General features: G+C 41.1%; 1 protein-coding gene across 3 annotated transcripts in view; it reads right to left on the bottom strand.

Moving 5' to 3' along the window:
- Positions 1 to 1,351: 1,351 nt before the first annotated feature.
- The window catches only part of TMEM156 (transmembrane protein 156), a 29,008-nt gene continuing 10,172 nt past the window's right edge, over positions 1,352 to 20,187 (bottom strand). The window contains exons 2-7 of one of the 3 annotated variants that reach the window (XM_024573946.4): positions 17,251 to 17,520; positions 15,507 to 15,767; positions 12,621 to 12,740; positions 10,657 to 10,740; positions 2,480 to 2,585; positions 1,352 to 1,896 (exon numbers count right to left, since the gene is read on the bottom strand). In XM_024573946.4, the coding sequence (XP_024429714.2) occupies positions 1,884 to 1,896; positions 2,480 to 2,585; positions 10,657 to 10,740; positions 12,621 to 12,740; positions 15,507 to 15,767; positions 17,251 to 17,520 (854 nt within the window). In that variant the 3' untranslated portion in view covers positions 1,352 to 1,883. The remainder of the gene's footprint in view (positions 1,897 to 2,479; positions 2,586 to 10,656; positions 10,741 to 12,620; positions 12,741 to 15,506; positions 15,768 to 17,250; positions 17,521 to 20,187) is intronic. The other 2 variants (XM_071221125.1, XM_045182877.3) reach the window with 2 other exon arrangements.

Genomic DNA, 20,187 nt, shown 5'->3' with positions numbered 1-20,187 from the left:
AAGATGGCAGAGAAGAGAGGAAAGAAACTGGATGATTGATGATGTGAGTTCTTGAATTAACTAACCAAGAATTTCTGGAAACACTACCCAGAATTCCTGTTAGGTAAGATAATAAATCTTCTTATCATTTAAGACATTTTGACTAGGGCCTGCTGTTATTTGGAGATGAATGTATCCTAACTAATAACCCTCAAAATGATATTCTTCTAGTAAGCAGCAATATTATCTCCCTATTTTCTTCTGGTAACAGCCTTAACTCTCAGGAGGTGGAAAACATTAACTCTTCCAGAAGATTTTATGATGTATCATATTTTTGCCAAAATGTTCTGTTTTCCCCCCGTTCGTGCATGCACACTTCATCTTGTCCCTCACCTCACAGAAGCTGCTTCACCACCCTGTCTTTACTAAAGTATAGGATTGCTTGTTCACAGAGGTATTTTTAATGTATCTTGTGTTCGTCAGACCTCTGGGTAATCTGACAACATACCTTATTTAGATTTTTAAAATGTAAAGACTTCCACTTCCCCTAAAATCACCACCCATCAGAATAGCGCCAATAGCTGGAGATTATTAAGAAACGTGTAGACAGAAAAGAAAATAGACCTTAACAGATACTATAGGCCTGTGAACTCTCAGCAGGAAGCACGGAGCCTGTAAATGACACATTTATCCTACGCGATTGTGTCTGGTATTGTAACTAGTGGTATGCAAGTTCTATCTCCTCTACCAGACTACACACTCGTGGGCAGAGAGCAGGCTAACTATATCTTTGAATGCTTCATAATATCTGTTCAAGTCTATTATTTTAATAAATAAGTGAAATTAGCTTCCAGAAAGCTCACACAATTTGGCAGAACTTGAAGCTTAATTTATGCCTTTGGTAAGGCCAGTTCCCACTGATTTCCAAGTCACTTGTCTGGACAGAATAGGGGATGTGCAAGGAAAGAAGAGTTTGGCTTCTCAGAAATTGTATAGTACCCATACCTCATGGAGTGTGACACCCCTACGCTCCTGCTGAATATTCCAGACCTGAGCCTGACTCGCCTAATAATCAGGGATACACACACAAGAAAAAGTGAGACTAGCAGAATTCCCAAGTCTGGGATTCTACTCAGCTAGGCAATTTTAAGCAAATAATGAGGACAAGAGGTTAAATTCCACCTTAACTCTGAGAAGGTATTTTTATATTTTCCAATAAGAACTTCCCTCTTATATACATGCTTTTCTTGTAAGTAGTAACTATAACCATTCCTGATATCAATGATAGCTGTACAAATATGAAAGCCAAAAGAATCAGAGGACACATTTTGCTATTAGATTTAAATATTGAAGTTCCACTTAATATTTCACTTGAATTCATTTTATTTTAGTATCTTTTATTTTTTTTAACATTCTCAGTGCCAAAAGGAGGCCAGATTTCCAAATCCAAACAAATGCAGAAACAAGCATCCCAGGGCCTCTCAAGTAGAAACAATCCATCTGCCCAGGAAAAGCCATCAAATCAGAATCTGCAATGTGAGCCAATGAGAGAAAAGATTTTCATGCTCTACCCTGTTGCTGACTCCTCAAAATCAAAACCCTGGGGCCATTGTAAGCTGCATGAAGATGGATAAACAAGGAGAATAGGCATTCTTGTGCTATTTCCATGGGTTTCATCAGCTTGTTTCCATGACTCATCATGGCTTCGTGGGAAAACACTCTCATTGCTTTGATCTCATGGGTCCAATGAGTGCTCTCGAGCTGGTTTTCACTAACCGGTCGGTGTCCCTGCTATTTACTGTCGTGCATCCTCAGTTGCACTCATGTTTTTACCAGTTAACTCATTCCCAAAATAGAATTATGGGTATTCTCCAAAGGGCTTGGTCCAAGTTGTCCAGAGGACTTCAGAAGGATCTTCTGAAGATTAAGAGGGGAAAAAAAGGCAAGTATTAACCACACAAAAGTTTTGTTAAGTATTACCTGAAAAGAATTAGTGGAAAACAATTTAAAAACCATTTATCAAAAGTATGTCTTACAAGAACACCAACAATCTTCCTCAAGTCATTGATTAAGGGTTCTTTCAATCCTACGTTATATAATGGAGCCTCCATTCCATCCAAGAAGACAGTGTGGTCAGTGGGTAGTTCTGCTTTCCAAATTTACATGCTCTTTTTTCTCATGCTCCATCTGAAACAATGATTGGCCTGCTGCAGGTATGACTCAACCCCAGGACACAGTGCCAAGCAAGGGATGCGCTGGCAGTTCAGGCGCGTGTGTTAACAGACTAACAGATCAGTTTACTGGTCCTTCCTACACCTTGGAGAAAAAAGTAATTTTATCTCATGTCATCTCATTCATATGAGCTGATTTTGCAAGTTCATCCTTTTCAACTCCTACTCTCAGAGAGAAACGTAGTTTGAAGTATACTTTCCTTCCCTGGATCTCTTCACGTTTATAATGAATAAAGGCGAATCATCAACAAAGCGAAATGGTTACTCACCTCGTGTACTGCTCCTGCTGATGCATTGGGGAAGGAACTTCAAGCTCTGGTATTGGGGAAAGCACTTCCTTGACCTGAGTCAAAGGCAGCCTCTGCACAGTCCCTTCTATTAAAGAATGAGAGCTGTTTCAGTCTATAAATAGTCAATAGCAATGCAAAACTGGACACAACATTTTCTGATATAGTAAGAGAACCAAGCCCTCCACCTATAAAGGATTTTGGCAGTTTCTACCATTCATTACATTTCCTGCCTACAACTCTGACACCTTTAACCCAATTCTCTCAACTCTATTTCTTTCCTTTTACTAGTCCTCTGGTCCCGCTTCCTGGCGACAAGACCTGAAGCATGGTTAAGAAGGAGCAAAGTAAAGAAAAAAATGTTTAAGTACAATGTCAAATAGTAAGAAAAGAATTTTAGTTTGGAAACTGACTGCAAACATGTCTTTCTATCATATGTTTTAAAAATATGCCCTTAAGAAGAATATTAATGACATCCTTTATTTCGGAGACAGTTTTACCAAGAAGCAAAGTTACAGATTCAGTGAATTCTAGTGTCTTTTTTTTACTTATGACTATGTGACTCTATCAAATTCTTCTAATATTATCTTCAGCTGACTTCAAGGTAGAAGATGAAACTTCAAGTCCATGGCATAATGGCATCTCTTTTATTCCACTGGGGTTTGGGGCCTTGCTTTACTAGCTTTTATACTGAAACTTGAGTTCTATAATACATAATACATGTGGTTTTTGCTTCCCCAATATCTCTGCTTTTTATACAAAGCCCTGAGCATGGATGGAAATGAGGTGACCTATCAAGCTTCAGAATGAATTTACCATGCAAATAATTGTTTACACAATTAGGTTAAAATATCAAAACAGTCTATTCTTGAAACTAAATAATTATTGTAAAAAATTGACAGAGATCTTCTAGTTGGAAAGCCACATTGCTCGCCATTAGCTTATTCATTTGGTTTGCTGATATTTTGAAATGTGGCGTAACCGTATTTTACTGTAGAAAGCTATTTTCTGTCAAATGATGACTAGTCCAAAGTAACTCTCTAGTGGGACATTATTCTCTGGGACATTTATTCTCATTATTCTCTGGTATCCAAGGTCAGTCATGTAACTTAAATGCTAATAGCAAGATTTCTGAAAAATTGATAAAAAGGCAAAAAGTAAGATACGTCATTTCAATAACTTCTTCAGAACAGTTAAAACAGGTGGAATTTTTCTTTTTGTTCTACACTGGGAGATAGAGTTTTTTCAAATAATATCAATTCACCAGCACTAGTTAAGGCAGTAGTAGCAGTCAGAAATATTTTTAAAACATTCCTAAAGTCTTACCATGAATTTGTCAAATCTCTGAACCAAACATTTTGTTGACTTATTCTGGGAGCTTCAGGAGAGCCGAAAAACGCTAAAGCCCCAGTTGGAATTTCGACCTGGCTGAATCCAGTGAAGAAAATGGATTTCCAGCAGTAGAAACTTTGAAAATAAGACTCCATGCGCTATGTTCTCGAGTAAAGCCCCTATCACACTGCCCATGACAATGTCCAGGTTGCCCTCTGATAATCTTTTTCTTTTCTCTTTTTTAAGATTTCTACCACTTTCCAAGTGGGTTTTTTTTTTTTTATAGCTATGACATCTGGTGTCTAACCTCAATTCATCCTTCCAAGGTAATTTGTGATTCCCACAGAGCGACAGGAACTTGCAAGATGTTCTGTTTGCTTTGTTCCTGGTGGTTTTCGGGTCAACGACAAGGTCCATCTCCCACAGGGAAGCCACAGCTAAAACTTCCTCCTCCTACCAGGGCTCTCTTGGCTGCTAAAGGATGGCCTCATCATTTTTTTTATCCTCTTATCTCCTTGTTCAACTGTGTTTTACTTGGTTACTACATTGGAAAGCTGAAATCGCTAAAAACAAAACAAGGAGTGGTCAGCAGGGTTAGGTGTCCACACCACAGGTGACCCTGTGTGACCGCTACTTCCCCAACGGCGAATTTATCCAATGTTGCTGTAATTGCTCGTTTGTCTGCCTCCTTGTGTACAACGGCTGTGTTTTATGCACGGTAATATTCCCCAGAAGCCACCTGGGAGCATGACACATGATGGGTCCTCAGTAAAGACGTGTTGAACATCATTTAACCTCTTTGTGCATCATTGTCCTTAATAAGAGGGTTCAGGTAGAAGGGCTACAGGCTGAGTCAACTAGGGTGCCACCTAGGAATTGGGGAATAAGGAAAACAAGATTGTCCTCTGAGAGTCCATGTATCATATCAACCCATAATCAGAGCAGAAACACACCGAGTCATCTTCAGAAATGGTTCCCCAGGCCAAAACCTGCTAACTGTTAAAAGTGCTGTGTCAGGCAACCCATCAGGCTATCGCTAAACTGGGGGGAAGGGCCCCTCCAGCTATGCTGGCAAAGGCCACTTTAAGACCTGCGAAAACAAGGCATGGCTGTGATTTGACTTCCCATCTGGCTCTAAGGAGAGAGGACACACGCGCTTGCTGTCAGAAAGCTTTTGGTTCATATTTCTCTCACTTGCGTTACTCTGTGAATTAACACATTCGCCTTCTGGTTTCATAAACCTATTGACGTGAGCAGGGTTACACCACGGGTGCTTCTCAGTGTGCTGCCGTTGCGGGTGGCTGAGCCCACAGGCCTGAAGGAAGGCACTGGACCAGGTAAATCCACCTACAGGGGGCGCCTGTGCGGCTTCGCTGGCCGCAGCAGCCCAGCAGCCCGGCAGCCTCTGCAGGCAAGGTCCCGCCTCCCCGCACCCGAGTCCTGCGGTGTGAAAGTTCCAGCGGCTCCTGACACCTGAACCACTGAGACCCGTTCCCTGTGGTGTCAGCAAAGCTTGTGTGGCTGCCTTGGGCTTATGGAGGAAGATGACGGTAAGGGTAAAGTGAGGTGATAAGGGTGTATTTGATGCACTTGAAAAATAAAAACTTTGCAAGGAGCAAAACAATATTTTTACCAGCATCTTTTTAAGCCCACCCAAGGGGTCTGCTCAGGATGTCGTAGGGCTCGAGTGTGTGCTCCGCAGCAGGGGATGAGGACAGCCAGGGTTGGAAATGATGACCTCCACACGTCCTATCTCTCCTTCATACTCTGGGGGATTCAGCCACCACCCTCGGTGGAGACAATGGCAGTTAAGTGTCTAAACTGTTACCCGCAAAGGACTTGGTTTCCTCATAAGAGCTCCTCCAAAAATGGGGGAATCAAGTTAACCTCCACAGATGACTGAGGTCAAGACAGATGTGGACATTTCCAGGTCTGGCGGTTCAGTTCTCTAAGTTCCTGTCGTAGTGATTTCTCTCATTGCCAGAGCAACACAGGACTTTAATCCTGTTGCACATCTAACCTTGTCATCCCACCGAAACGCTGGCACTTCTGTGCAAGCCCTAGATAGCCAGTAGCCTTTCAGGGCCGACAGAACCGGTTATGGCAGCTTAAAATAGATGTCCAGTATTCCAGGTGCTGACTCCCTACTGTGTGCAAAGCTCCATCTGTTGTTATTAACAGTGATCCTAAAACCACCTAGCCTGGGAGTTCCAGTGTGACTTCCCTGAGGAGGTGTCCCCTGAGCCAAGGAGGGAGTTTACTAGATGAAGGTGGGGTAGGAGGAGGGGAGGTTTGCAGGGGGTGGCGAGGGAGGCAGGATGGGTCAGGCGGGGAGGAGAGTCTGTGTGGAGATGGAGAAAAGGTTTATCTGCATATGCTTTATCATTGATTCCTTCATACCTGACATAAATGGCTGTCACATAGAGGCATTCAATGAATGAATAAACGGAATCACCCTGTTCTGCCTACAGATTCTTCACCCTTAGGAATTTCTTTCTGCTTGTAGAGTCACCCTCTGCATTTTGATCTATTCTGTAAGCAAACAGATGACTATAACCTTTACTGTTTTATGAGCTCAAATCCGTATTTTGAGTCATAAAGATCATAGTTCAGCAAGTAAAAATTGAATTTCCATGTTATCTTGCTTGGTTGCTAGACATCTGGCACCAGTCATTTATCTTGTCTTCTGCAGGCAATTGAAACCTGCTTAGTCTTTATTATACTGGCCATAAACATGTTGCAAACTGTGATTTTACATTGCCATTAGTTTTGTTTTGGGGAGGAATACAAATTACTGAGTCATCCACTTTTAGCCTGTACTAATTCTCTTTCTCAATAAGGTGCCATTTTCTTTCCTTTGTGGTCCCTACAAACTTACCCACCTTAACAACCAAAAACATTTCAGCCAGTGCTGAAACATTACTTTGTGGATGACTCACATTGTCTCACACAGGCCTCTACAACCTTACGGAGGAAATGTCTCGTCTGTTTCCAGCATTAAATGTTCAAGTGCATGAAGAGTTTTGATCTGTGACTTGAACCAGCAGAGGTAAGCTCCTCAGTTCATCATCGACACAGAGGTGTTAGAAAGTGCATGCACTGGACAAAACTGAGTTTGAGCCCCGACACTGCTAGGACCGGGCTATGAGTCAGTTACCAACTCTCATAGCTTCCATTTTCTCATCAGGAAGAAACGTGAGGTTCTTATGAGATGAGATGAAATGATGCATGTGGAAGCACTGTACATATGCAAGGTCCTTCGCGGGTTTTCATCATTTAGTTGGTTTCCCTTCTCCTTAGGCAACCAGAGTCTCCTTAACTGTGGTGCCGGCTCTGTGGAGGCAGGGGCTGTGCTGTATTTACCATGTGCCACTCCATCATCAGCACTTCGCATAATGCCTGGTGTGTAGTCGGTGTTCAATACATTTTGGTCAACTATGTGAAGGTGAAGAATTTCATGTTTTAAAAATTTCAGCATTTTTGATGAACATAGAGGAGAGAGATGAAATGACCCTCTTAACTGACCCAGGAAGCAGGAATAAGTGGCAACTCTAATCCCAGAAACCTGGTGTGGCTGGCTGTGCAGCAGGTGGATATCTGAGAGGGACTCTCAAGTGTGCAGGTGGCCAGAGGGCCAATATTTACGTTCTTGGCTCCCTGGCCTACACCGGGCAGTCAGATACTCCCCCTTGGGACTTGCAGGCCTGGCAGAGATGCGAGACTGCCAGGTGGCCTACGGGTAGCTTTGGCTGCTCAGAGGGAGAATCCAGTGGGGGTAACATCAGCAGAGGCTTTGTCACCAAACCATCCCGTGGTGTGACTCTAGATGTATTTTTGGCTGCCTGGCCTCTCTTAACTCCTCTTTGTTTTCCAGGCTCAGTGTCCCTAACCTTCTTGCTACTTCCATGGGTTCCATATTGGTTTTCCAATAAATTTCCTTTCTGCCAAGTCAGCCAAGTGGGTTTCATTGTTTGCATCCAACGACCTGGGTCCTAGTCTATGGCCTCTTTCCCTGGCCTTGGTCTCCCACGTGGTCTACTCAATAAACATCATTTCTAGGGATACATGTCAAAGCTGCTTTTGCCCAATTCTCAAAATCTCTTCTTCAAGATGATCAGTGCTTTGCATCACTCTTCGATGATCTCTATAAAGTGTGTAATATGTTCTTTAATGAAGTAGAGTTCTGTCCCATCTGATCGCTCTTTGTCTGATCATTTCACCTTTCCCAACCCCCGAGATTCATTTCTTATTCATCTGCTCTTTTCTCTATACACATTTCTCCTGAGGTTTTGTGTGATTTAATAAGCTTTTCTTGTCCATGAACTACTACATGCCCGATATTATGCTAGGGATGAGCATCCAAAGGTGCATAAGGCAGAATCATCACCTGTGTGAAGATAATAGTCAAATGAATTAAACATGAAGTAGATCAGTGCCAAAACAGGCAGTATATGCCACCGCGCTCCTCAAAGCGTGGGAGAAAACTTCAGGGAGGTATGAAAGCTTGGGACTTGATTCGGTACGACTTCTTCTACAGCAACGAGACTCGTTTTTCCCATCAGTGTTTGCTGTGCCCCCACTACGTGCCAGGCACTGTGCAGTGCCAGGCTCTTGGTGACCTCTCCTTATTTCCCTCTCGTCTTTTTGAGGGTGTGAGCCTATCTATATCTCTGCGTGTGCGTGTGTAACAATGCTTACTTTGTAAAACATGAACAACCAGAGAGACATTCCAGACTGGGCTGCCAGTGTCGACGGCAGGCGACTCTGCTGAATGTGACTACAGTCCCTGCTCTCTTTGAACTACAATATTTTTTAACTCATGTTACTGCTTCTCCAGAGAACCATGCTGGCACATTTTTTCCTTCCATTCTCACTACAGCCTATAATCCATCATTACAAAGAGAGGCTTTAAAAACAGCACTCAAGGGAGACATAATTTCCTCTCCACTTCTCTCTCAGAAAGAGCAACTTATAATGGGAGGAGGAAAAATTGCATTTAGGCTAAAGGAATATCAATAACAAGAAAGAATCTGCTTTTTATCCCCTTTAAGATGTTGAGCCTCAAAAGGACTCTTCGTTTTAAAACAGGCCACCATCCCTTGGCATGCCCTAAACATTAATATTCTCTACCTGGTAATGAAGCCAGAGGGGTTTTGGTGAGAGCTATTAAAGGGAAAGGGTGGCTGAGGCAGGTTTCCCTGGTGAATGAAAATCACAGGCTCATAAATACATTGTGCGAGGTTAGTCTTGTGGTTCGCTAGAACTTTAAATTTGTGATTCTCGCGATTATCTATGTCGACAGGGGAACTATTGACTTTTTCTCCGACAAGGCTGCAGTGCTCAAATTTTTGACTTGAAAAGAGAAAGGATCAGGATTCCCTAAGGAAACCAAGGAAGCCCTACAGAGGCAGGTTAAAACGTTCCAGGCACATGTACTGGATAAGAGGGGACACAAGGGGAACCACTGTTCTCTCCCTTTGAAAATTAGTTTTGAGCCCTGGCTCAGTTAGTTGGAGCGGCATCCCATACACCAAAAGCTTGCGGGTTCAGTTCCTGGTCAGGGAGCATAGGGGAGGCACCAAATTGATGTTTCCCTCTCTCTCTCTTCCCCCTTCCTCTCTCTCTAAAAGTAACAGGAAAAAATGTCCTCTGGTAAGGATTAAAAAAAGTAATTTCGCCATTGGAAACAACCCTGTGATTTTTAGTTCATTAACCAAGCAAAATTGTCACTGAGCACCCAAAATTTCCATCAACTTTCTCCACGTGTAGCTAGTATCCAATGACTATTTAGCTAATGCTGATTAAGCATAGGTTAATAACTTTACTGCTAATGCTGAAAATAGAAAACTAATTTAAAAAAAAAATAAAAGTGAGCTCTTCAGGTGCACCCAATCCAATTTTTCTTCAAGCTAAGGGTCTGAGTACCGGCTAATTTAAATAGCTAGGAAAAGTCTCAGGAGCATAGTACCCACTGAAGTGCCACGCAAGTCTGCACAGGGCTACAGATGCAGCAGAAGGCAGGGGGACCGTGCTCAAGGTTTGTTCAGTTTCCTTGCATTTTTGCAAACAGTTCACACACCAGACATGAAGTTTCCTTCTATAACTCCTCACAGAGTACAAAGAAGTCTGCCCACTGGCTGTACACGAGGAGCTGTAGTAATATCACTCATAATTCTCTGGCTTTCAGTGATTCAAGGAGATTATTTTTCCCTGATAAAGAACAGCCCTCTGCCCATGTCAGATTCTCCCTCTCTGTCTTTTTAACGTGATTTGATGGCTTGAATTCAGAAAGAGGCCTCACAGTTTGCAGGAGGAAATGGAACCACAGCATTTGTGCCAGTAGCCCCCCTTGCTGCTCTCATTAGGGTTCCCTCGCTCCGTTTCTGTTTCTTGGGAGAGGACAGGGGACTTTTTAATTGGGCCTATTAGAAGTTGTCTTTACACCGTGACACCCTCTGCTTAGTGAAGGCTCCAGCAAAAGCCATGCTCTGCAATTACTTCTTGCAACTCTGAGGAATAATGGTTTCTTGTCTCGTTTAAAAATAAATCTGAGACTTATTCCTAATTGCTTTTTCTTCTCTGCCTAGCCACATGAATTTCTTCTTGCCAGTTGAGCAAACTTTCCATTATTTAAGGAGGCAGTTTTGATTGTAACTGTCCCCTGATAATAAGACATATTAAACTAGATATCATCTGCCCATCGTTCCATTCTTGCAGATACAAGGCCAATTTAAATGAGCACAGACCTCATGAGCTTGAGTTTCTATTGAAATGTGAAGCTTTGGAGTTTCCTAAGCAGCGTTCTGTCCACCTGTCCCAGAGCTCACCTGAAAGAGCCTGCATATTCGATGTTCGAAGTTTCTCAGAATCACTCCTTCTTAAAAGAATAGATGAAGGTTTGTATTTATGACCTATTCCAAGAAAAGAAATCAAACATTTAGATAATAAACAAGCACATTCCTAAAATATATTCCCCGTGTTGATTCAGAGAATTACCAAGGAAAATGGGCCATTCACAGCAGGGCCTGGAGTGGCAAGACATTAAGAGATTTTCCTTAAGTTACTTTTCATTAACAAACACAGCTGCTTTCTGAAACCAGTGGCTTCCCCACTGCCATAAATGCCATTATGCCATCGCCTCTTATGAAATGCCTGGTTCTTCTGTATAGAATGTTATGTTATTTTTATACACATAGATACAATACACAGAATACTTCATGTGTAGTTAATATTTAACAATATTTAATGTCCTCAATGATGTGACATTTTTCATCACTGTATCTGTTAAGCTTGCCATGTGGCCAGATGTTCGTAAGAACTTAATGTCCTCCCCCACTATTCGTCTCTTTTTAAACCCATTTTCATTCTGGTTTCTTTATCTCCTTTTTAATGTGTAATTATACAGGAAAAATGGATTAAAAAACTCAAAACTAAGTACTACTTGCAAATAACATACAATTTATTTAAAATAATATAATTTTCAAAATTAGAAAGACCCTGGGTCTTACCACTAACATTTGATTAGCTGTATAACTTTGGACAAAACAACAACCTCTCTGAGTTTCTTCATCTATAAAATAAACATAATGGTACATAACCTGTGTTCATACTTTGACAAAATCTTATGAAAATAATTATCCTACAAATATACAATATTATGATGAGCAACCAATGCATTAGGGGCCTTATATACGAAGGTATCAATGAGAAGACTGGATATGAAACTGCCCTCAGAAATTCCTGCAACAAATACGTAGTTGAAAGAATTAACTTTCATTCAGACCTGGAGGCAGCCATTTGTTTGGCTGCTGAAATGCCTGACAGCCTTGCCCAGTAAAGAACAGAAGAGCCTTGAGCAATAACCCAGGCATCACCATACCACTCTCCTTTCCCAAGCATTACCATGCACTAGACAGTGTGTTAATTTCTCAGTAATCTCTTTAGTTCAATCCTTGCTTCAGCCCTGGGTGGTAATGGTGATTAGCCTTGTTACAAAGGAGGAAAGGGACTCTCAGATACAATCAGCAACTGGCTCAAAGTCACATAACTAGTAAGTGGCAGTACTAGGATTCTAATATATCCACTTATCTCCAAAGCCTAATCTCATTGTGATACATTTTTCTCTTGTCTTTAAGAGACTGATTACTTTAGATCAGGCCTGATATTCAGCCAGTATGTGCCCGGGTACACACTAGATGGGTGGGTATACACCAGCAGGGCAGATATGTGCAAGGGAGCACACCAGTAGGGCCACAGCCATAGTTAACAGTCAGTGTCCATCCTGACAGGTGAGCATCATATTAATTATTAAATATTTTTAATGTTATTCCTATTATCCTGACTTCCAGTTCCACATTTTAACTCAGCCCAGACAACTCTGCTGACATACTCACACTTACTAAAGATTGGCTCCTACTCACATTCATCGCCTGGAGCTACTCTGCTCCAGATCTCCAGCTCTAAAATTCTCTACCAGCACTCTCCATTCCTCTACCCCTCTTCTCCACTCCTTCCACTCAGCTCTTGCTCAACCTTCAGTCCATCAATTCCTTTCGATTCCCCAGTCTTCCTTCTCCTCCTATTCACTTGTCTGGGTAGGGGAAAGACACATGATTCTTCTTGAATGCTGGCATTTGTCTTATTTATGCTTATACTCACCACTTATACACAGTAGGTACTCAGTAAATGGTAAATTGAATTTAAAAAAGAAATTGAGTCTATAGATAAGATTAGTAGTTCCTTGAAACTAAGGGGAATATGCCGAACGATGGATTTATGTCTCAATACTTACTCTGCCACTTCTGCATTTGCCTATGGACTTCAAGGATTTTGTGGATCGTGAAGATGAGCAAAAATACAAAAACTAATATTACTAAAATATACCAAGTGATCTTCACGGAACAATAGAAATCTGCAAAGAAAAAAATACTATAAAAATACAATAAAAGGGCGCAACAGATAAGAGGCCATCTGGTGGTAGAGCTGGGTGCTGGTGCATACTCTTCCCTTAACCAAAAAGCTGAATAGTGTATAACGTCACTTCAGAGCGTAATTTGCTCTGGGACTTCTTCCCTCATGTACTAAATATGGAAACTTGATTAGGTAGGCTTCCAAAACTCAACTTAGGTCCAAAATTCTAGGGTTAAGTTCACTTACAGGTTATGCTGGTGTTAGTTTCATTGTCATTTCTATCACTAGGTTAAGGCCACAACAGAGCCAAGCAGCCAAAAATTATATCCTCAAATCAACAAAGATGCATCGAGTATGAGGAGGATGGGGGAGATAGGGAAAAGCAGGCAAAGGGAAAGAGCTAGGCTGGGGCAGAGGAGGTGAAGGAGGCCAGGGCAGGTGAATGACCAGAACCCCTTTCGCAGGGGCTCTTATGGCGATGATCAGAACAAGTGCGTGTGTTAATTTAACATGCAGTTATCCCAGTCTATATTTAATGAATATGCAGGTAAAGACTTGTCCATTCGGAAGACAGTGAGGCCACATGGGGGAATGGTAACCCTCCAGCACAGTCCCCTTTAGTCCCATAAACACAACCTCATCATGTTCAAGACACCACTGTCTACTGACTTTCTAAGCCATCCTCTGTACCCTCTTCCCTGTACACAAAACACAGCCAGTACTTATTCAACTCAGGCAGATATATAACTTGTTTATATCCTTGCATGACTGCCCTGTGGTGCTCCTTTCCTAGGCCCCCCTCCACGGGCAGATGTTCATGACATAAGCATCAACATTTATTTGGAGGAGAGGCCGACTGGAGGAAAGGTGAGCGTTGCCTGGGACGGCAGCGCTCGGCCTCCTCAATACCATTCCACGATTGCCAGCTGCCACACTTGCATTTCTCACTCAGCAAGATACAGGCAGGCGGTTAATTGGAATAGAAGATTTGCAGTGCCAGCAAGAGCCAGGGTGGGTGGCATGACCAAGGTGTCACTGGGCACTGATCTCGCTATGAGAAAAAACCACGCATTCACCAGCTAGATATTGCCAGAGCAGACTGTGCACAATTGGGGCCAAGTGTCTCCCCGCATCCCTGCGGCCATCTTGCAGAGAGCCAAGGGGAAACGGACAAGAATCTGAAAACATCTAAAGAGACAGTTTAAAGTATTGTTTCAGAGTAAATTTACCATATTGGACTAAATTTAGTTTCATCTCCTGGTGGGTAGGGCTTTCAAAGAAGATCACACTAGTCTTTGCACAGCAGAGGAAAATACAAATAATTCTTTAATCTTTTACATGTGGCAAAAAGGATACAGTTTTTCCAGAATACAAGACTACTCCTTTGTGCACCCTGTTATCTTTCTGAATTATGGGTGCAAAAAATTAGCTGTCATTTCACTCTGACTAGAATTTATGGATTTTTCCATTAATAAAAATAAATCCTCTTAAAATCAGAGTAATAGAAATGCTTATCTTTTCCTTTATGTTTTAGAAAATATAAAATACGACTAAATGGATACATAAATGCACATTAAAATAAATGGTTTAGTATCTATAATCCAAACCTCTTTATCTTTCGGATTTTATCATAGTCTCCTTCCACAGGCAGCCTTTCCAAGACCTACCTGCCAATCTCACCCCTGAACCAGAGGGGGTCGACTCTCTCAAACCCTCCGCATCCGCACACACACACGCACATCTTGAAATACCTCCTAAGTACAGAGGTTGTAGGGCCCTGGGCAAACTAACTCACCAGCAAAATTTCTCTTTAGTCATGTATTTTACTTTGAAAAATGCATACATATTATCTGTTCCTGTTTGTTTTAAAATAAATATAAATGTCTAAAAAATACCTGCCTCAAAAACAAAGTTTTAGAAAACCATTCTAAAGTCATCTGAAAGGCCCCCACAGGTCTAGAATATCCAGATGCACAGCAAGTTACTCTACTGTAGCACCTGTCACCCTGAACGCACTTGCTTGATTGTTTTACATTCATCTGTCCTTGTGTCTCCAATGCCTAGCATGCTGCTTGGCATTCATTCAATGGTCATATTATGAAATGCTCTTCGAGAGCAGGTTCTGTGGGGGAAAGTAAGTGTGTACTGCTTAGTAAAAAAGGATCAATTGTGGAAATTCAGAAGAGGGTGACTAGGAAGTTAATCAGCCTTAAATAGAAGTAAGATATATAGTAAGTTTTGTCTCTGGGGCTCCTGTGGTCCCTTCAAATCATCCAGTGATCCAAACTGCTTAACCTGGTCCCTGCCTGTCTTCTCAGCTTTACATCAAAAATCCCAATTGATCCAGGCCTGGTTCTCAGCTCTAAGAGAGGACATGTTAAATCAACTCGAAGTGAGATTTTAATAGCATACTGCAAAGTACAGGGATATTTATACATAAAAATAAATTTCACCCTTTCATTCCCAAGTGTAGTAGTATGACTTCGAGCACTGCTAAAGGCATGTCCCAAATTTATTCTAAGGCAGAGGGTCTTTCCAGTGACCCTCAATTCACAACCCATACATGCCACTTCTGCTTCCAGGTATAGTTGGGCCCCATGAAAGCACAAATTGAAAAATTGAAAAAAAAATACAGATAAAAGGGCTAACATTTCTCCAGCCATACTACTTCATCAAGAAAATTCTTCAACTATTTGACTTTCAGGGAAGTTAATGTGATAGCCCTTATATAATTTCTCTTTTCCCTCTAATTTCCTTTGAAACTTACTTTTTACATCCATTTCTAGGTGCAAGGAAATGTGTATACAATTATTTGAGTAATTCATGATTCTACAAGAATGGTTCATAGACTTTTCCTTGGTTGGATCTTCCTCCATGATTGCCGAATGTCTAGCATTTGCTTTTAGATTGCAGGTAATGTTATATTCCTCCACGTGGTCAACTGCAGGCTCTACGGTGAAGTTAAAGTGTTGACAAGGTGAATGAAAATCATTTGCCTTCACTTCCATGGATCCTCTCATGATAAGAACTAGGGAGAGAATAAGAAAATGTTATTCACAAAATAGTAATACATAGTAATACAACTCAAAACTAAGTCTCTTCCTTCCTACATAAAAAAAGAAGAAACAAGAAGTTATCTGCATTAAAAGTAGAGATTGTGAAAACCAGGTGATAGTGAGGTTGAAATAGATCAGAGCATCTCAAAAAAAAAAAAAAACAACACAGATTATTTCTATGACAACTTGTGGAGCAGATCTTATTTTTCAAAATTGTCACAACAATATTTCTCATCCCCCATTATACTGGTTTGCTAGGGCTGCCATCACAAAGACCCATAAACTGGGTAGTTTAAGCAACAGAAATTTATTGTCTCATAGTTCTAGAGGCTAGACTTTCAAGGTTAAGGTGTTGCCAAGTTGCTTCTTTCTGAGGGCTATAAGGGTAAGATGTGTTCCATGCCTCCCTGCCGGCTCCTGGGGGTTGCCGGCAATCTTGGCATCCCTTGGCTTATAGGAGCATCACCCTGATCTCTGCCTTTAACTTCACCTGGCACCCTCCCTCTGTGCTTATCTGTGTCTATGTTTCTCCCTTCTATAAGGACACCAGTCATGCTGGATTAGGGACCACCCTACTGAGCTCATCTTAACTAATTACATGGGCAATGACTTTGTTTTCAAATAATGTCACATTCTGAGATACAGAAATATCTGGTGAACAAAGACAAAGTCCTTGGCATCAAGAGGCTCACCAGATAGGTAGACAGGTAAAACAATAACTCATATACGGTGGATAAATGCTAAGCAGAAGTACCATATTTTGCCATGTATAATACACACCCACATTTTTGGCCCACACTTTCAGGGAAAAAATCTTTTATTTTAATTTTTTAATTCAATTATTTATTTATTTATATTTAGATGCTTGGTTTTTGTATTATAAAGAATTTTTGCAATTATTTTTAACATATTATGGTATAAGAAATTTTGTGTAACAGATAATTTACAAAACACAAGAACAGATACAAGCTACAAGAAATTTTATGAACCAGTAACAAATTAGTGCTACCCATGTTTAATGTGCATCCTTATTTTCCCGTCAAAAATTAGGGCAAAAAAGTGTGTATTATAGACTCTTTAGAGAATCAAAGTGTGATTTTTTTTTTACTATGAGAACTTACAAGTTTACTTAGAATTTTTTTAAATTCACAATTTTAAATTCATTTCTTTAAATTCGATACCTTGGAGAAGTCATGTTAAATAATTTTGTTAAGCATCAAATGAATGTGAATTACAGTGGCATTTTGATATATTTTAAATATATTTTATTTTTGATAAAGTACAACAAGAACGAGTAATACCCCAAAGCCCCACAAGTCACTCATCGAGAGCTGCCCCAGGGAGTGTCCCGATGCCAATGGACTCAGAATTGCAATGTACTATTAATATCTTTTATAACAGAATAAGGTCATTTATCCTTGATAAATTTTATTCTCACTGTCCCTTTGCATTTACCTTGGGATGTTTGTTCCTGAGAAATAAAATCCATGTTTCCTTTGGACTCACAAACCAAACACAAGGAGCACATTGTAAATTCACTGGTGATGTCTTGGCACATTCTGGTGAAGTTTTGAAAGCTGGAGTGATTTAGAAATATTCCCATTATAGTCTCTGTTTCCCTTACTGGCTCCAGAAAAGTCACAAAAGAAAAATTTAAGGAGGAGAGTGAATAGGTGAGATTAGGTTGTAAACATACTTCCAGACATGATAGCTCCAATATGTTCCCTATAGAGGAAAAAAAAAACTTTATTTACTATGAAATTTTGAATTTTGGGCATTCAAATAAGTGCACAATAAGCTACCAGTTTTTCTTAGGTGGATTCAGTATATTTTAGCTTACCAATGACAAGACTTTGTTTTTAAATGAATTAACAATAGCTACCTCATTTAAATATTCCTTTTTAAAATTTATCAACCTTCTCTATTAATTTTCAGCCAATAGTCCTTGTAGAGAAATGCTTGGAAACTCTAGCATTTTAACCATGGACAAACCTTAGGTTCCTCTAAATTCATCTGTGCTACATTAGAGGTTCAAGTCAGTTGCATGGAGTCAAACAGGGAATGAAAACCTTGAACAATGTCTCTATTAGTTTCTGAGGGCTGTGCAACAAGTTATTACAACCTTGGTGGCTTAAAACAAGAAATTCATTTTCTAACCATTCTGAAGGCCAGAAGTTTAACACCAGTTTTACCGGTCTGAAATCTAGGGGTCTGCAAGACTGCACTCCCTCTGAAGGTCCTAGAGAAGAGTCTGTTCCTTGCCCCTCTTCCAGCTTTTGGTGGCAGCTGGCATTCCTCGGCTTGTGGCTATACCACTCCAAACTTAGCCTGTGCGGTCATGTTGCCTTCTCCTCTGTGTCTCTGTGTCAAATCTCCCTGTGCCTCTCCCTTATAAGGACACTGTGATTGGATTTAATGTGCACTCAGATGATGCAGGATAATCTCCCCATCTCAAGATCTTTAAATAAATCACATCAGTAGAGACCTTTTTCCCTTATAAGATAGCATTTGTGGGTTCTAGAGATTAGCACCTAATATGTTTGGGTGGCCATGAATCAACCTACCTGAATTTCCAAAGATGAAACTGAACAGGGTGACAAGACAAACATCAGAGAAGGAAATGATGGTATAAATAGAAAAAACACCAAGTGCAAAACAAAAGACGAAGACTTTGATGCCAAGAGACTTGAGCACTTTATTCTCCACGAGCCTCATTTTCTCATCAGCAAAATAAAGATAATGACTCTAGATTCTGCTAAACTCATGAGGCTAGAGCAGCATGAAAACACATTCAGAAATTGTCCAAATGTATATTATTTAAAATGAAAACCCGTAGTCCACAAGTGAGTAAAGCTCGCTATATAAAATTGGGAATTCCTACTTAGACATAGTAATCTCCTAAAGAACAGGAGCTTTCTCTTTCAGATATTCCCAGTCTGCCAGTCATTTGCTGGTACAAGAAAATAAGTACCATGCTCAATTCCACTTTTATATGCTTTTCTTCACCATTTCTCATATAATCAGATAGGGCAAAATATATTTTTTAAATTTTCCAAATAATGTGGAACACAATAGAAGAATTACTCCATTTTTAAAAATTACTTCTAGTCACACATCTTGATTAAAACTTAAAAGAAAAGCAAGCTACTGACTGACATTAAAAATTTTTTTGCTTGTAGTTCCAGCCAAGATGGAGGCATAGGTAGACACACTGCACCTCCTTGCACAACCAAAAGAAGGACAACAACAATTTAAAAACAAAAAACAACCAGAACTGACAGAAAATCACACTGCATGGAAGTCCAACAACCAAGGAGATAAAGAAGAAACATTCATCCAGACCGGTAGGAGAGGCGGAGACAGGCAGCTGGGCGGAGAGGACTCGCAGACCCAGAGAAGTGGCAGATTGTGGAATGAACAGGGCAGGCAGTGCGACCACTAGCAGACACCACGGCCCCACGTTCGCGCATAGATATACCGGCCCCACATTCGCTCACAGATAAACCAGCAGGAACAGCAGGGGAGTGAAGCAGACCACGCAACCCATGGCTCCAGTGCGGGGAAATAAAGCCTCAAACCTCTGAGTGAAAACACCTGTGGGGGTTGAGGCGGCAGCAGGAGAAACTCCCAGCCTCACAGAGGGGTTCGTTGGAGAGACCCACAGGGGCCTAGAGTGTACACAAGCCCACGCACTCAGGAATCAGTGCCAGAGGGGCCCAGTTTGATTGTGAGTAGCGGGGAAATAACTGAAATCCAGCAGAGAGTGGAGCAGGCGCCATTGCTCCCTCTCGGCCCCTCCCCCCCAGGTACAGCAAAACTGCGCAGCCACCAGCGTTAACCCCGCCCTGGTGAACATCTAAGGCTCCGCCCCTTACTACATAACAGGCTCATCAAGATAAAAAAAAATGGCCCAAATGAAAGAACAGATCAAAGCTCCAGAAATAATACAACTAAGTGACGAAGAGATAGCCAACCTATGAGATGCACAATTCAAAACACTGGTAATCAGGAAGCTCACAGAACTGGTTGAATTTGGTTGCAAATTAGATGAAAAAATGAAGGCTATGCTAAGAGAAACAAAGGAAATGTACAAGGAACCAATAGTGGTGGGAAGGAAACTGGAACTCAAAACAACAGTGTGGACCAGAGGGAAGAAAGAAACATCCAATCAGAAAAGAATGAAGGAACAAGAATTCAAAAAATGAGGAGAGGCTTGGGAATCTCCAAGACATCTTTAAACATTCCAACATCCAAATTATAGGGGTATCAGAAGGAGAAGAAGAAGAGCAAAAGATTGAAAACTTATTTGAACACATAATGAAGGAGAACTTCCCTAACCTGGCAAAGGAAATAGACTTCCAAGAAGTCCAGGAAACTCAGAGAGTTCCAAAG

The sequence above is a fragment of the Desmodus rotundus genome, chromosome 4 (genome assembly GCF_022682495.2).
Source record: "Desmodus rotundus isolate HL8 chromosome 4, HLdesRot8A.1, whole genome shotgun sequence".
NCBI lineage: Eukaryota > Metazoa > Chordata > Mammalia > Chiroptera > Phyllostomidae > Desmodus > Desmodus rotundus.
The sequence above is the reverse complement of the archived record's forward strand: the minus strand, read 5'-3'. Positions and strand labels throughout refer to the sequence as shown.